Genomic DNA, 18,244 nt, shown 5'->3' with positions numbered 1-18,244 from the left:
CAACGAACACAACCAGCAGCTAATAATGTTGATTGGATTCAATGATACTTACACACAATTTTTTTTTTCCTTAAAATATTTTAGACACATCCCAATCATTTGGGTCCCACAAGGAATCTTCTTTATGTTCTCTCTCCTCCCTTGTCCTCAATTATTAGGACTGTCTGAGCTCACCATCATCCCTTGTGGATTCAGGTTGGTCCATTGTCATTGGTAAAGAGAAAAGGCAATGAAATCAATGAATCATTGCCGGGCCGAAGTCTGGAGGGTCAATTCCAGTATCATGTTATCAATATATATAATACCAATTGTTACGTAATTATAAAGAAATATAATTACATATATACTATCAGCTATAACTTTTCAGATAACGGTAAAAAGAATGTCTCTGGACCAACCTGAAGTCGGGAGAGTCAGTTCTAGTATCATGTCATCTGTATATATAGTACTGATTGTTACACAAGTAGCTGTTACTCAAGTAAAAGGTAACGTAGTTGCATATCTGCCATAAGCTATATAGTAGTAAGCGTTTGATCGTAAAATGATTAAGAGTGATATGGTTGATCCATAAAACACTAATGAATAGAAACTCAACAAAAACCTTAAAAGAGACAAAGAATGATCTCAAGGTGTCATGTATTGAAGGGCAACAAAACACAAGATCCTCAAAACACAATAACTTAAAACTGTACAGTAATGATCTCAATCTTGATCTCTACTACATAACGCTTCCCTTCGATTCTGGCTACTAAATCTACGTTGAAAGAACAGCCAACGACTCGAGATTTAAAGCAACGCCATCATCCATGTGGTTATCTGTCACGCGGGAATCTCTTATCTTCAAACAAACGTTTGAAAAGATCAGAACGCACAATTATTCACCGGGGTCATGTGTCTGTCTGTCTGTCTGTTCTTATCCATGGATGCTGTCTGATTGTCCCGCTCTGCTTTCCACATCGGTTGAACAGCAACCGTCCTTTATGGAGTCAATTTCCATGCTCGTTGTTCGACTTTTTCTGTTCCTACGGTCCTGAACCAATGCATATAATATAAAAGCTTAAGCTCTGGCACTGCAACCTCCCGCTTTAACTACTTTCTACGACTAACTAACTCATTTGCCAATTATAGTCATCAGACCATGATAAACGTAAAGTGAATACTTTCTTTTTGTTATTGTGATAAGTCTCTACCCTATAGTTCAGTGTTGCAAAAATCGCGCCTAGGTGCTAGGCGGTCGGCCTCCTAGGCGCTCTAGGTGCCCGCCTAGGCGTTCTAGGTGCCCGCCTAGGCGCTCTAGGTGCCCGCCTAGGCGCTCTAGGTGCCCTAGGCGGTCCCCAGGTGCCTAGCGATTTTTTCAACATTGCTCTAGGTGCCCGCCTAGGCGCTCTAGGTGCCCGCCTAGGCGGTCCCCAGGCGCCTAGCGATTTTTTCAACATTGCTATAGTTAGACGGGGGGATACTCTCGTTTGGAATTGTGTTCAGTAAGTAACGAATGATACCAAAATGCAGTAAAAAGGAAGAGATAAGGACGTGTTGGCAACTGATAACTCAAGATTTTGAGGAATGAAATGGAAATGCACCTCGCGATAGGGGAATTCATCTGCTTCCAGCATCCGAACAACCTGACTCATTTTAGGCCGCTTTTCGGAGTCGGGATCCACGCATCTAAGTGCCACCAGAAGCGCACGTTTCAGAGAGCGAGTGCTGGGTTTAGCCTCGAGGTTAGGATCCACGACTTCGTCGGCTCGGCGGTAGCCAACCATCATTTTGAGCCACTCAACAAGATTGACCTGTCGAGGGGACACATCAGTTACTAAACCGAGCATCGACACAAACACCAAAAGGTTATCGGGGGAAGGCGTTACCTCATTAGCGGGCCGACTATAGTCCACCGGGTCTCTTCCCGTAATTGCTTCAAGTAGTAAGACACCAAAACTGTAAATATCACTCTTTTCATTCAACAACCCAGTATTCGCATATTCTGGAGCCACATAGCTGAAAAACATACAAGAAACTACCTTTAGTGTTCAACCATTAAAAGCGAATATGTAAAAGCGAACATAGCAAAAAAATCATACCCAAATGTTCCCATTACTCTCGTCGTTATGTGACTTTCTCCCGAGTCCAAGAGCTTTGCCAGTCCAAAATCCGAAACCTTGGAGTTAAAGTCACTATCAATAAGAATATTGCTGGATTTTATGTCTCGGTGCACAACTTTAGGTTCTATAGCCTCGTGTAGGTATGAAAGCCTGCAAGAAATATATTTCATTCTCGATTATAGGTTTGTAATCGCAATAAAACAAATTACGGATTACTACTTTGCAACACTCCTTTTCAAGTAGTGCATATAACTAAGTACGATCCACGGAATTCGTTTGGATAGTTGAACTTACGCCTTAGCGGTACCGAGAAGAATCTTCATACGAGCTTCCCAAGTAAGGGTACCGTGTTGTCTCATACCTCCATGAAGCCACTGCTCCAAGTTCCCGTTGTTAACATACTCGTAAACCAGCATCCTTCAAGAGTATAACAAATATAACTTCAGGAAACGGATATGCAATTCGGGAATAACGGTTTTAACCGAGAAGATCCTTACCTATGAACACCTTCTACGCAATAACCAAGAAGACGCACGAGATTCTTGTGTCGAACATGGCCAATGGCCTCCACTTCGACCCTGAATTCTTTCTCCGCTTGCCCACTGAAGGGAAATCGGTCAATTAATGATTGTTGAGCATATAACCATTAATGTGCAATCCAACTATCAGCTTAGGCTTTTAGTTGAGATGGTGCACATGTTTCAATTATGATAAATGAAAGAAAACGGGGGAAAAATAAATTATAAAGTCGATACTCACAGATTATTCAGGAGCTTCTTTACTGCTACTTCTGTCCCGTTAATCAATCTACCTTTATAAACAACTCCATAGCCGCCTTCTCCAATCACGTTCTCTGCAGAAAACCGGTTTGTTGCAAGCTCGAGATCTCGAAGCGTGAACCAGTGGCCCCACCCAAGATGTGAAAACTCGGGCAAGCCGATCAAAGGAGATGCCATCGGAAGTCCATAAGAAGAAGACTGCTTTCGAACAGTTCCCGAGCTCCCTTCCTCCCCCGATTGTGAACTAAATCCCCTTTCGTGATGGTAAATCGAGCTGCATTGACTGATGTTATCCCCGTCACTCGATTTACTCCTATCTAAATGAGCTATCAGTTTCTCGGAATTCTTCTCACTCGATTTATCATGGATCGTTAGAAACAAACTTTCGGGCTGATCATCACCAACTCTATCAATCTTGATATCCTTCGAGACGTTAGGTATTTGATAATGCGAGTACTTGTCAAGTTTTCGTCTAGATTTTCTCTGAAACGTTACCCATATTGACAAAAGACATAGAATCCCAACGATGAACACACCAACACAAATACCAATGATAACCCATAGTTTTAGACCAAAAAACGATGTCTTCTTCGATAATTCAGCATTCAAATCCCCCGATGACATTTTCAGCAAACCGATATGCAAACGCAAAATCTGTCTATGTCCTCTACGTTTCGAACTCCGATTTACTCCATTTCTATCCTGAATCCCAGAAACACAATGGAATCAAACCTGCAAACATATCTCCCCAATTTTATCGATTATTTAGCGGTTTGGAATGCTTAAAGAAGCCACAAATTAGCACACCTAATTCAACAACTATAAGTTTAGGAGGAAAAGTTTTCCAGTTTCCACCGTAACAACTATAAAGGCACAAACTTTATGCCAAAAACTGAAATCACAAGACACAAGTATAAAATTATGTATATTGCAAACATATATATATAAATGTACTTGACCTAAACAATAAATTTACCATGTCTAAAGTCAACATCCTCAACACAGTAGCCAGAAGTATAAAAGATGATTTTTTTTTTTCACCCAATAATGCAACTAAAAGGAATAAACTTTGATATCACCACTAGGGATGGAAGTACACAGAGTCACAGACATTACAGTTCATTCTTGAATAACATTCATACACAGTACAACAACCTTCTAATGCCTCAAAAATTTAATGAATCCATAAAATTTATAGCAAATAAACCCAAGTAAATGACCCAAATTCTTACTAGCATTAACAAAATTAAAGAGGGCTGAACTCCAATTACCCAGAAATCTTTATCCTGGAAATGGGAATACAATTGAAAGAAGAAAGAAAGGCATGACTTAACACCAAAGTAAATGAAACATAAAGAGAGATAAATGGATCTGATATAAAGTGATTCAAAGGAGAAAAGAAGGGGAATTACCTCCAGAAAAGAAAAAGAAAGGGAGAAACTAAAACCTAACCCCCCTGATCTTCCTCTTTGAGAACCCAAAGGAGTAAAGAAAAAGCCTCTTTTCCCACCAGAGACTCAACAAGCATAGATAGATAAGCCAATGCAGAGATGAAACACAAACACAAACACAACACTCAAAGAACCCACAAAAGCCAAACCCAAAGCTCTGCAGATGAGTAGTTCAGAAGCAGAAGAAAGGGGGGGAAAAAAACTGGAAATGGGCTAATGTGGTCCAAAAAGAATTGATGAAAACAATACAATTCCTCAAACACGGCCAGACAAAAAATCTAATCTTTCTCACGGACAACTGTAGAGAGAGAAACAGATGCCAAAAATGGTAGGGTGGGTTTCACAGTTTGGTAAGGTGGTGTGAAATGTGGGGTGCAAAGGGACCTCAAAGCAAAGCTGGATAGAAAGCTTGGTTTGCAATGGAGGAAACCTGAGAGAGAGAGAGAGAGAGTAAAGGAAAAGCAAAAGTGGTGAACACACAGCATTTATATCGTGGCAAATGCTAACCATAGCAAATGATATCTACAGTAACATTTACAGACAAAATATCAATTTTTTATTCTAATTTTCATTATTATTGATTATACCTATTATACATGTAATTAGGGGGAAGATTGCTAAATTATATATGTATCAATCTCACAGACTATCAAATGCTAACTTATAATTTACCTTACAGTATTATGAATATGTTTTATATTTAGCGATTGTTCCTGGAGATAGGTGGAGGAGGTAAATCGTGATATGTATCTTAATTGATTTATAAGTTTTCAAATGTTTGTACACTAATGTTCACAACTAAAAATGTTAATCTTAGTCAGAAATCTATGGGCTAGCTTGATAAAATCAAAAAAAAATTTAGGGTTATGACCAATAAATTTTAGTCCGATAAAAATTATCCAGTTTAGTCCGGAATTGATAAGTTCGGTGGTATAAACAAGCTAGCTTGAAATTAAGTGGGCTGACCTATAACCCGAGTTACTCAATGCTACTGTTTGTTTCACAAGTAATGTAGAACAAAATATATGTATGAGTTTGTACAATTGTGAGTACGTAAGTTTATTTTCCAACAACAAAGTGTCCGACAACCGATGAAAAGGCAACCTCACACTAGGGTTCAAACTTGAAACCTCTCATTTGAGGGGTCATAACTATGCCGCTTGATCACAAAGTCTTTGATAATTTTATTGAATTTTAAATATCAAATCTTTAATTATTAGTTGTATCACTATATAATTATTATGTCATGACTAATTTATTGAACCTAATTATTAATTACGATAATTTAGTTAATGGAATCAAACTTGTAATCAGAAGTTATTTATTTATGGTTATATTATCATTTAAGCATATATTATTATTAACTAAATATCAATACTTACCGAATAAAATTCTTATTCATAAGTAATTATCATATATTGTATAATATCACACAATTAGATGTCATGAATTTTGACAATTTATAATTAATTTAAATATTAAATATTTAAACTGCAAACAATTATTATTATTCATTTAACTATATTTTATTGTATTCATAACTTCATATATTATTATATAAAAAAAACCATAATTAACATTGTACACTTCAGTTAATGCATCCAAATTAGAAGAACTTTACTATTATTTTAGTATTAAATTGTAGAGTGATGCTATTTTCCCTATTTTTCTTAAGTGGCGAGAGAAATCTGCTGTCGCTATTCAATGGTATGCATGGGATAAACATCGCTCTTATGTAATAGTCCACAAAATACACAAGAGAGACAAATTGCACGGAGATAACCTTTGCGATGGGCTTTGATCGAGAGGGCGTTGGTGGATCATGACTAACATAGCCAAAGGGCATGAGTCTAATTCTTGCCAATATCATATCGGTCAAGTCTATCGCATAATATCTTCTTAGTGCACTGAACATGGTCTGGGTTGGTTTGGGCTATTACACATGAGTGAATTGATTTGTACATAAGCGCGTTTGCATGCTATTACACAGTAGTATAATTACTTAGTGTACGTTATGGAGTAATGACTATTAATCTCTCTCCTCACCCAAAAGAAAGAAAAATATCATTTTTTAAAAAATCAATTTTACTATTTACTCATTCTTCTAAAAGGTTAAATCCCCACATCGGCCCACCAAAGTATTTAGGAGGACGTAAATCACGGCGACTCAATAGCTCAACAGACAAAATCAAATGTTGGTGCGCACAAGGAATTTGTCATCTTTAGAGTTTGGGCATAATCCCCACATTGCCGTCGTTGATATTCAAACATTAATCTCTTTTCTCAAATAGTACATACTAAATTACTGAGCTAAGTCTGTGCGGTCAAATTTACTATTTACTCCTTATTAATTGATCGGTGTAGATTTGTGTGGTTGATAACGTCAAATGTATTCTTTTGGAATATGCTTATTGTTTTCCATTTTTAGTACGAGATGAAATAATTTGTTGAAAACTTAACCGTATTGTCCGTATACCGTTCGGATTAAATTAATAATACGGATACTGTATTCCAAGGATATTAATAAATAAATTATTTTATATTTAATTTAAAGTCAGGGAGTTTTTGTATGAGTTGTATGTTGCAGAATTCTGTGACCACTGACCTCAGCAGTATGAAAAATTGAAAAACGCAAAAATAAAATAAAAAGTCAGAGAAATTGGGCATTTAAAGAAAGCACAAAAGGCATAGTTGGCATCACTGTGCTCGAGAAACATAGGGTGGGCAGTTATTTAGTGCTTGACAGCTTTCAAGTATTTATTTTTGAGTTTTTTCGTGAATTTGTTTTTTTATACATTAATATGTTAATTGCGTGTACATAATACATTAACTATAATATATTACATAATCTGAACAAGATGCGCAATGCATATAGTGGACTTTAGTCTATTCTATAACTATTGGTCAATTAGTCTATGCTAAATTTATGTTTGGTCCGCACATGAGAATCGAAAACAAAATGAGAATCAAATACTCGGTAATGATAATGAATTTTGGTGAAAGTATTTTTTGCATGTTTAGTAATATGGTGAAATTGGAAAAATTATCAATATTGATATTTGGTTATGTATGACCATATAATGGGAATAAATATTTTAAAAATACAAAACAAAAAATCAAGGCATTTGAACAAAAATAAACAAAACAATAATCTAAAAGTACTCATCTAAACTTAAAAATTAGATTACCAATAAGATGAATGATACCCCTTTTTAATTAGGATATGTGATTTTTAATTGAAGGAGTATCAAATCGCATAGTTGTTGTAAATCCAAAAACTGAAAGTGTATATACGGAGTATATAACAAAATTGGGTTGTAGTATAAGGGCATCTGAAATTCAAGTGGTTTGATCTCTGTGTAGTCATCTGATTCTTCACTAAACACTTCAAAGGTTTTGCTAAAAGGCCTCCATAATTCAAGTGGTTTGATCTCTGTGTAGTCATTTGATTCTTCTATCTTCACTGAACACTTCAAATGTTTTGCTGAAGGGCATCCCGAATTCAAGTGGTTTGATCTTCAACGGGAGATGTCGACTTCAAAGTTAATGTCAATAGAACTTTGCAGAGTTTCAAAGTACCTCCAATGTTTTCAAGTATCTTCAAGTGTCTCCAATGTCTTCAAGATGTGATATTTGGAATTAATGAAAAGCTCTATTTATTGTGAAGAAAATATAACTTTCACTCCATAACAAACTTTCTTAATATTTATTCAATAAATAATTAATTCTTTTGCGTACTATCGACTCTATATTTAACAAATAATTAATTCTTTTGCGTACCATCGACTCTATTATAAGGTAATATTTATTCAATATACTTTGAAATCATTAATTATTTCAAGTTAATTAATTAATTGAGTTATTCCTAGAAATAATGTTTTTGTCCGCATGTCAAGATGCCACGCTTAAATACAGCTCAAATTTTGGAGTCATTAAAAGGAGAAAGGTGGTAGCATGACCTCGTTGGACTGCCACTGCCTACGATATTTTGTGCTCGTAATTGCATTTCATGGTTTTGGGAATAATGAAGTCTATTATATTAACGTTGTTGATTATTGTTTTCAAAAAAAAAAAAAACGTTGTGGATTATTTTATTTTTTATTTTTTAAAGAATATTAACGTTGTTGTCTCTCTTTTATATGTGAATTATTATTATTATTATTATTATTATTATTATTATTATTATTATTATTATTATTATTAAACTTTTTCCAAAAACTAATACAATGAGATTTTAAAATGAAATTGATGTCTATTGATGAGGTTATACACTAAGTCTACTATATTAACTTAGGTTTTTATTATATTTTGATATTTCCTGACCTTTATGGTTGAGAAGTTGTATCGTTGACAAATATGTCAATTTTATTGTCACTGCTCCAGACATTACATCAGTATCTGACACATGTCACAAGAAGTCACTAGCCACAGCCCATCATATTAGACTTGTTGGGGAGGTTATAACGTTGTATTCCATACTATGTTATTATAAATAATGATTTCTACCAGTAAACTTGGAGAATGGAGCTAGTTTGAACTCATTTTATACTTAGAAAATTCTCACTTGAACTTATCACATTATTTTATTTCAGATAAATTCTACTCTTCATATATTATACTTATCATACAAATACCCATATCTTATAATGTTATCATATGCTATTTTACTTCCATCTCAAAACCTAATAAGTTAATTTACTTATTTCCCTTGGACTTTATGTTAATACTAGTTTTTTACGCGCATTGCGCGATTGGGATAATGCCCAATGTTTATAATTAAATAAATATTTGAAAGTATATCAATGCAAGATTATATATGAGAAGTTCACACATAAGTAATTTAATGTCGAATTTGTTTATTTTAATATATAACTCATAGTATATGAATACAATGTAATATAGGATATTCATTATAATTGTTACTAAACTATTTTTTTAAAATAGTTACCAAGTATTTTTGTTGCAAAGGGTTCGAACATATTTAATGAATGCACATATATACAATATCAATCAATGAATCCTATATTATTATTATTATTATTATTATTATTATTATTATTATTATTATTATTAGGTCATGTTACATGTTAATCTAAATAGTTAATTTTTTCAAATATATTTTTACCAACGGTTGATATAATTCACTGGTCAAATCCGCTAAAATAATCCGCTAACTGCTGATTGTCAAACAAGGACATTGCGAGGTACTTTCCCACAATTTGTTGTGTGATTTAAATACTCTCTTTGTCAATAAATATCTCAAATAGTTAATATGATTGGCTTAATTATATATATTTTTAATATTTTCATGGTATAATAAAATACTTGGTAAATAAATATATAGCATTATTTTGTATTATAACTTTGATATTTAATAATAAAAAAAAACACTGCACAAAAAAGATAATAGACAATGTAGTGAATATAATCAATTGATGAATTTGAATGTAAATAATATTTTTTACATTGGAGAAAAAATAAAGACAATATAACTAATGAAATTATTTCTTTTAATTAATTTATTGATAATGATTAAATTTTTTTGAATAAACGTAGACATTGTAGAGACAATGTAGTGAATATAATTAATTGATGAATTTTGAATGTAAATAATATTTATATTGGAGAAAAATAAAAAAAATATAACTAATGAAATTATTTTTCTTATTTAATTTATTGATAATGATTTTTTTTTTTTGAATAAAGGCATTGTAGACACATAATTATAAATTAAAGAAATGCATATGTATTATTTTTTGTTGTACCTACTATATTAGTATTTAATTTAATAAGAGTAAAATAGAGTAATAATTATGTCAACTTTGATTGGGATGGGGTTCGAACCTAAGACATTTCTTATTGAAATCAATGAGTAAGTTAACGGTGAACTAACAGAAATTAACGGAAAAGATAATATTTAACAGAAAAGTTAACGGAAAATCATAAAATTAAGGATAATTTAGAATTAAAATTTGATCAATCTGAGCCATTCATTTGATTAAAAAATTTGACCGCCATTTTTTCTACCCATTATAGGCCTAACTCTCTTGGACTCTTATTAGTATAGTAGATATGAGCAAATTGTTATTGAAATTATAATATTGGTATTCCGTTGACGTATTGTTTAGTAACTCTATAATACTCATCTACACATGCAAATTATAATCACCACTTCAATTTTTCCTTTTAAAGATTTTATTCAATTAATATTTATTCTTGCCATCCCTGGGGTGATAACGAGGCTTTGCCTAGCGTTAGTGGATGTGTTCAATTAAGCATATCCATAAAGAAGCAAATGTATGCATTCATTGAATGACATCACATTTGGGCTTCTAACGACATAATTTGCTTACATTTTACAGGGTGAGTTCCATTTTTAGTCCTGCTGTTATATGGGCGTTTTCAATTTTAGTCTATTTTAATTTTTTTTGTCACTTTACAACCACTGTTATTGAATGTGTTTCACTTTTAGTCCACCGTTAATATTTTCGTCAAGAGGCCGTATAATCAAAGGGTATTTTGGTCTTTTTAGGTTTGTCTCTTCTCTTTTAATCCTGACGCTTCGTCCTCCTCCCCAGATATTCGAAGATGGCTCTTCGAACAACGAGAATGGGAAGCCAAAGCTACATCGTTTCGTTCGTTCCAACATGGGCCGACGAGGTTTCTTAGGTTTTAGGTTTAATGTTCTCATTTTTTTAGTCAAACATAGTCTTGGATAAGATATGTCAAAATATCCCTAGATTACACGGCCTCTTGATGAAAATACTAACGGTGGGACTAAAAATGGAACACATTCAATAATATTGGTTATAAAGTGACAAAAAAAATTAAAGTGAACTAAAATTGAAAACGCCCCTATAACAGTAGGATCAAAAATGAAATTCAGTCCATTTTATACTTATATAAGATAGAGTCAAGCACATCCGGCAAGAATCAAGGGAGATTTCGTTGTTACATAGCTCTGTTACTTTATTTTACACATATAATATTACACATTCTAAATTTATGCAATCTCGTATAGTTTATTATTATTTTTCCATTATCATGTATTAAGAAAAAAACAAAAAAAAAAAGTTGAGATTTCAAATATATTAATTAAAAAATGAAAGAAAAAGTCCAATCGTGGATGGAGGGACTTGCGTAGTCAACAAATTATCCTAAAGCCCGCCCCCTCTAATGGTGGGGAAAAAGTAATTGATTTTTGACAATAGACTTTTCATTAAAGTATATCCTACAAATCCTTTTCTATCTTCCCAAATTTTCGACAAGATTAGTAAACTAAATTGATGTGACAAATCATATAATAAGTAGATTTAACTTTGTCTTTAAAGAGGCAGAGTTGTGGAAACATGATTCTCATATTAGAAGATTATGAGTTTAATTTTTACTTATACTTTCTTAATTGAGTCTGTTGCATATGGTTTTAATAATACAATTTAGAGTTAATTTTATTTTTGGTCATAGATTTATAGGTGAAAATTATTTTTTTTTTTAATTAAAACATTCATTTTTGGTCCTATTATTATTGTGACAGGATTATTTTTGGTCATTTATCAACAAAACAGTTTAAATATCGTTAAATACAAGAGCATTTTGATTTTCAATTATGATTTAATAAACATAAAAAATATAGCGGTTCAACCTACTTTGTATAAAAAGGATTGAAATATCTTTGTATTTAACGATATTTCAACAATTTTGTTGATGGAAGACTAAAAATTATCATGCCATAATAATACTATTCCCATTTGAGAACTCTATCAACGATTTAGTCGAAGATAAATATTATCCTATCATGTATAAATAGAGTTATTGGCTAGATAACTAGCTATTAACTTAATCACTTTTGAATTATTGACTATTTCAAAATAACCATATTTGGTCCAAAATATTTGAATCGAATCAGATTTTTTTTTAAAGTAAAGAATCAAAAATAAAAATATCATTGCGGGATAAAAATGGTATTAATTCAATACATATAGAGGGTGACTAGTTGGCTTAAGTGGATAAAATCAATCTTGGCCGTTAACTAAGGCCATCCACACTAGTGGATATTGTGGGGAGAATTCAGAATTAAATCTTCCCTTCATGAGATAATAGCTAGTGTGGACATGAGATAATTGAAAAATAATCTCCCTGCAAATGTAGGGAGATTGTCAGAAAAAAAAAAAAAAAAAAAAAAAAAAAAAGAGAAAGAAGAAGAAGCAAGGCTGTGCGCGTTCGCGCACAGCCTTGGGCAAAAGCCGGGCGCGTCAGGCGCGCCAGTCGGCGCACCTGACGCGTCTGACTACTTTCTTTTTTTTTTAAATTTTTTTTTTTGTTTTGTTTTTTCTTTTTTTTTTTCTCTCCTCTCACACACTCTCTTTCCTAATCACTCTTACATTATCTCCCCATTCTTCCCAACCAATGTGGATGCTCTAAGAGAATCTCACATGGGAATGTGATCTATGTTTTAAAACCTTATATTGCATAGTAACAAAACCTTGCACGTGCACCACATGTATGGCACGTGGGAATATCTTTATACTAGGATTAGCATAAAGAAGAATTAAAAAGAATTGGCAGCAGCAAGCAGCAGCTTTTGCAAGTAGCCAATCTAATTTTTCCCTTTTTTTTTTCAATTATTAATTATCCCATTAAGAATTAATACATTATTTTAAAAAAACAATTGGCAAGAAATCAGTTCAGATCAAATCCTAATCCCAATCATCAATAATATACAACTGGACAACATTCCTTGCAATTTAAATAAAGAAAATTAGGAAAAGAAGCAAGCTTTTACAACTTTTGTTGTATAAAAAATTCGTTTAAAATGTTATAATCTTTGATTTTTTGAAAAATCCAGTCACTATTTAAAAGTGCATTTTGGTGAAACCGCCTTGTAATTCTTGACTCGACAATAAACATTGGTGTAATCTTTGATTTCATGTCATGTTGCAAATTTACAAGTCTAACCAAAATGCTAAATCCCAAACTCTCACCTCGTTGCAAATTTACAAGTCTAACCAAAACGATAATTGTCAATACACTTTGTGGGGTGGGATGAATTTTGAAAAAGTTTGTGAAAAAAATATAAGGTGGGTCGTCGGGTGATGGATGTAGCCCTCCCGAACGCATTACGAATTACAATTCAGCATAGCATGGAAAGGACAAAAATAAGAAAATAACTCTTTTGCCCTTAATTATTATTATTACACAGGACATTTTAGTCTTTATATCGCTCCTTTCTCCCTATCAGACAATGTAATTTGAATTCTCACTTTATCCCCACCTTATTCTATTCTCACAGAATTACAATTCATTTCTCCCCTAATTCCTTGATCCCGCGGGGCTGAAACTCCGAAAGAGGTTGGAGTTTTTCAGTTGTCTTTCTTCACCTATAGACCGTTGCTTCTCTTTTGTTGATGTCTTTGACGTTGTCGTCTTGGCTTGGGGAATCAAAAGAGTATCCATTACCAACCACTTTGTTCCCAGTTCACACCACTGTATTTTAGAAGAGAAGTTTTATACATCATGAAAAGTATAGTTCAGAGCCTATTTCCTGCTACTTACAGAGCCCTGCAGAGGCAAAACAAAAATAACATCACAAAGGAGGATTCTTGTTGCAATGCCACCTGGAAAACAACTAAAGAAGACAATAGTACTGTCATTAATTCAGCATTAATGATAAATTTTGGATATGGTGATTTAAATACCTGAAGAAGTGCCTTCTTTCTGTTGAATCTAGCTTGAATAGACTGTGTTGATGATAGACTCCAAGCCTCGGGTCTTTCTCTTCTTTGGCAGCTCGTTTTCTCAAATCAGAGAGTAAACCGGCTCCAAATGAATTGGCATTGCTTTTATCCACCAGAATGAGAAGGATCACCTGTCAAATGGAATCAAAAGCAGAACAAGCTGGGAAAGAGAAAGAAAGCTTTGCATACCTGAAGAAGAATCCCCAGATTCAGGTTTGTAGGAAGCTTCTTGTTGGGGTGTGATGTTTTATCCTATACTCCATCAACATCTCTTTCCTCTTATCCTCATCCATTTCAAAAATATGAAAAATGTTTATTATAATAATAGAACTAACAAAGCAACTATTGGTTAATGTAAATATTTAATGCAAAACTTTTAAACTCAAATAAAGCTCAAATATCTCAACCAACATGGTTGGCGTGGTGGTTCAGCACCTCATCCCTTAAGCATGAGGTTGGGGGTTTGATCCCCACCCATGTGAATGGAGCAAACCATTTGGCCAGTCCCCTACCACTTAGTGTGCTGACCGTAGGGACGGGGGATTAGTCTTCTGGCCATCGGCTAAAGGGATACCTTTGGGCAACCAAAAAAAAAAAAAAGCTCAAATATCTCACTAGAAATCCAAAATACCTCTGATTAGTACACAACAAAAAATTTGCAAGAAGAATGTCTAATGAAGCCTATTTTCCACTATTTACAGTCACCAGAGCCCTACTAAGCAATACAAAAACAATATTAAATTCACCCTTCCTGACCAAGAAAGAAGATAATTCTGAGGCATCCTGAATCTAAGGCATCCTTAAAGAAGGAAGTATTCATGTTCAATTGCTGGCCGAAGAACAAAAGTACAACTTTAGAAGCGTGGATGTGGCAATAGTAGTTGTAACTCTGCATTGTAGACAAGACAATGTAGGAGAACAACAAATGCCTTCATTTTGTATCATATGAAGAAGAAATGAGCAGAGGTTCAGGTCCATACTACATGACTGTTAGCACAAAGGTATTTGAAGTTACTCCTGTTCCCACTGTGGTGGATATGATGATTTAAATACTTGAAGAAGCACCTTTCTCTTTGTCAAATCAAGCTTGAATAGACTGTGTTCCCGATAGACTCCGAGCCTCAGGGCTTCTTTCCCTTCTTTGGCAGCTTGTTCTCGCAAATCAGAGAGTGAATCGGCTCTGAAGGAATCTACATTGCTTTTACCTGTCTTAACTGCAGATTCCTCCATGGGCACTGCTGATTGCTGCTTGCTTTCTTCAGCATTGCCTTCTTTTTTGGTATCCTCATTACCATCAGTACTTCTGCTTCCCCACCATTTATAAGAGATTGCTGACAAGCCATCTGATGGAAACCCATATTTAAATTCATCAGAACCAGCTGTAGTAGCTTTTGGCAAGTTAACGCTTAGCAAATGCTGGGAACTCAAAGTTTGAGCAGTCTTGCTTCCTTGTTGCTGGGAAGCAGCTGCAGATTTTGGCATTTCCTGTGCAGCACTACTGCCTTTGTTTTGCAATGGGGAGCCTCTACAATGAAATAAGTATTAAACACTAAAATCAAAGGCATATAGAAAGTGAGAATTGAAAATCAGAATGAAACAGACAAGAAGTTGATGGAAGCTAATCATAAGGTCCTCTGTTGGTGGAATTCAGATCATATTAAGTACAAGTGTTCACATGATTTTTCAGTTCCCAATTTCAGAATTCATAATGACAAGGAAAATATGCGTATTTGGAATGACAATGGCAACTATATATAGTACCAACAAATTTGTCTTCCTTTATCTCCATTATTATGCATCTATCAAGCGCAGGTTTCTCAATTAGGTTTGGTGCTAGTCAAATTAAAAGGCTCTACTCCCCAAAATAAATTACCTAATCCCACAAGTTCTTTATCATGCACAAAAAGCAGCTATAAGGAAATGACTCCCTGTTCTATAAGAGAGACAATATGCAAGAGATTATTAATTAAAAAAGCAATATACCAAATTCTAAGGAAGCTGCAAAAATATATTTCACAGCTGTTATTCAATCTTTAAGAGATCCTCGCTCATCTATCTCGAGTTCAAAGAAAACCAAGTACTAAAATTGTTAAAATAATAACATCTCATTTCAACTATGAGAAAAAGGACTGATGCAACCCTACATTAGGATGTTATATGAATTAGCATCTATAAATCCATGGGTTTGAAGTGTGCCTCCCAAAAATGTAAAATGTGAAACCTAATTAGCTTACTTGGATGTGGACGGAGTAGAATTTGCTGAAAGGTTAGGCTTTTCTCCAGCAGGTTTTGGCAATTCAGCATGCTGTTCCTGTTTTTCCTTCGCAGCATCCTTTTTTATTTCCTCAATACTCTTTCCAGAAAGAAACTGAACCTCGTAGACAATTCGAAAGTTAGAACAAGGCAAATTGCAGGATTACCTTTCCTGAAATAAAAGTTGCATCCAAAGGAGGGCAGGTCCGAGTATGTTTAACTAGTAGGGCCCCCCCTTGGCAATGGTTAAGAACCATTCTCATAGCATATTGAGGCACAGTTTTGAAAGCCATATAATCAACATCATACCTTCCGATATGGCCACCTCACGAGACCATTCTCATAGCATATTTTCTTGAGCACACTAGTACAAACACCTGGAGAATAGATGTCAATCAGTTCATGTAACAGGTACCAGACGGGGACTCGTGAAAGAATACAAATCTGATCTCGTGTAAGAGATAAACTCCACAAAACACATAATGCATTAAGTGAGATGCACAACCTTCATTCTTACTTATTCCTAATTTTAACTCAAGAGACAACTCCAGAAAATGCACAAGCTTTACACCTACCGTGAATAGATTTGGCAAAAGCTATTGATTCCATGTTATTTTCACTGAATTGAAACATATCCGATGCAATGCAGGATGATTAGTGCTCATATATGCAGCCAAAATTTGTTCAGACATAGCTAAAATTACTACAGCAGTACCATCATGCATAATATTTTGGACTGCGCTACTTCTACTCGGAAGAAATTTGGTTCAAGTCCGACCTAACATGGTAGGACTTCATTGAAGCATGCTCTAAGAAAGGACTGAAAAATTTCACTTGCACATTCACCATATAGCCAACGAAAGTTACGAAACCCTAGCTAATCATCATTAAAACGCTATCAAATCTTAAATATGGCACAAGATTAGTGAGATACAGAAGCGGATTTACCTAATGTATCAGCAGCATCGGAGAGGGGCAGAGAGAAGAGCTTTGAAACCTCATCGAACGAGAGTGATTTGGGATCCGTTTTGATATTCGGGTTCGGGTTCGAACCTGAATTTGAGATCTGCACCGTACTCATAGTTACCGTTGGAGTTTGGCCGCGGCCGCCGAGCCGGAGTCTGAATTGGCGGTGACTTTACCCGACTGGACTGAGTTACGTCGGCTGTGGCCGTTAATTTAACCGAGAGGGGAAACGACGATGGATACGCTTACGAAGGCATGACGTCACGTGATATCGTGGGAATTTGTTTCCTTTGATTTTTTTTCTTTTTTCTTTTTCAACTCAAGACTAAACTTATGACATATTAATTCTTAACTCTCAGAATTTATACTAGTTGAAGAAAGTAAATTACGAGTTATCCTATCAATCCTTTATAGTTTTCATCTCTTGCTTATATAATTTGAGCACAAAGAATTTTCATTATCAAGTGCTCTTCCACATGAGAAATTGTGAATTCGAATGTGAATACGGTACTGACTCTTTGTGCTTCAGTAGATTGAGAAAGTAGTTATGAACAAATACTACATTGTAACAGAATCAATAGTACTAAAAAAAAAACTTCAGTCATGATCGTCTAACGAATAATGATACCCCAGGTATATGTCTAATTATCTTTAATTCATAAGTTATACGCAAAGTGACGATTTCAGACTCTCGAGAACTATTCTTGCTATCAATTAATCACTTAATAAAGTGGTTGATTTGGTCATTTGAGAACCTTTTTTTTTTAAATAAAAATAAAAATAAATTGCTGTAGTATATTAATGAATGAGCAAAACAATGGAGTCTGGAGGGACAAAGTCTTAGTACATAGAATCAACCTGAGCAAAAGCTGCAGTAGCTAAAGTATGAGCATGTAAATTTAAAGTTATAGACACGAAACTTAAAGAGTAATGAGAAAATAAAGACATAGAGCCCTAGAAGC

The 18,244-nt window shown here is 34.3% G+C and overlaps 2 protein-coding genes across 3 annotated transcripts; both read right to left on the bottom strand.

Moving 5' to 3' along the window:
• Positions 1 to 560: 560 nt before the first annotated feature.
• Positions 561 to 4,800, bottom strand: LOC109156125 (probable receptor-like protein kinase At2g42960). 2 transcript variants are annotated; one of them, XM_019303962.1, is made up of 8 exons: positions 4,291 to 4,800; positions 2,859 to 3,610; positions 2,597 to 2,701; positions 2,394 to 2,516; positions 2,079 to 2,249; positions 1,866 to 1,995; positions 1,581 to 1,790; positions 561 to 1,030 (listed from the first exon to the last, which is right to left on the bottom strand). In XM_019303962.1, the coding sequence occupies exons 2-8, from the start codon at positions 3,500 to 3,502 to the stop codon at positions 914 to 916; spliced, it is 1,500 nt and encodes a 499-aa protein (XP_019159507.1). In that variant the 5' UTR covers positions 3,503 to 3,610; positions 4,291 to 4,800; the 3' UTR covers positions 561 to 913. The 2 variants fall into 2 exon arrangements, with proteins under 2 accessions (XP_019159507.1, XP_019159508.1); XM_019303963.1 differs by having other exon boundaries at positions 2,859 to 3,580.
• Positions 4,801 to 14,672: 9,872 nt separating this feature from the next.
• LOC109156019 (protein RKD2) lies at positions 14,673 to 17,584 on the bottom strand. The gene is made up of 4 exons (XM_019303791.1): positions 17,265 to 17,584; positions 16,626 to 16,693; positions 16,298 to 16,431; positions 14,673 to 15,588 (listed from the first exon to the last, which is right to left on the bottom strand). Exons 1-4 carry the CDS (start codon positions 17,395 to 17,397, stop codon positions 15,075 to 15,077), a joined length of 849 nt encoding a protein of 282 aa, XP_019159336.1. The 5' UTR covers positions 17,398 to 17,584; the 3' UTR covers positions 14,673 to 15,074.
• Between the last annotated feature and the right edge of the window lie 660 nt (positions 17,585 to 18,244).

This window comes from Ipomoea nil, unplaced genomic scaffold (assembly GCF_001879475.1).
Source record: "Ipomoea nil cultivar Tokyo-kokei standard unplaced genomic scaffold, Asagao_1.1 scaffold2704, whole genome shotgun sequence".
In the NCBI taxonomy this organism is placed as follows: domain Eukaryota; kingdom Viridiplantae; phylum Streptophyta; class Magnoliopsida; order Solanales; family Convolvulaceae; genus Ipomoea; species Ipomoea nil.
The sequence above is the reverse complement of the archived record's forward strand: the minus strand, read 5'-3'. Positions and strand labels throughout refer to the sequence as shown.

Excerpts from the sequence above, each read along its gene's own strand:
- LOC109156125 (XM_019303962.1), bottom strand. The coding sequence starts at position 3,502 with ATGTCATCGGGGGATTTGAATGCTGAATTATCGAAGAAGACATCGTTT. Across the intron at positions 2,702-2,858 it reads AAGAAGCTCCTGAATAATCT|TGGGCAAGCGGAGAAAGAAT; the intron begins GTGAGTATCGAC and ends ATTTCCCTTCAG. Across the intron at positions 2,250-2,393 it reads CTTCTCGGTACCGCTAAGGC|GCTTTCATACCTACACGAGG; the intron begins GTAAGTTCAACT and ends TATTTCTTGCAG.
- LOC109156019 (XM_019303791.1), bottom strand. The coding sequence starts at position 17,397 with ATGAGTACGGTGCAGATCTCAAATTCAGGTTCGAACCCGAACCCGAAT. Across the intron at positions 16,694-17,264 it reads CGATGCTGCTGATACATTAG|GTGTTTGTACTAGTGTGCTC; the intron begins GTAAATCCGCTT and ends TCTATTCTCCAG. Across the intron at positions 16,432-16,625 it reads TGAGGTGGCCATATCGGAAG|TTTCTTTCTGGAAAGAGTAT; the intron begins GTATGATGTTGA and ends TACGAGGTTCAG.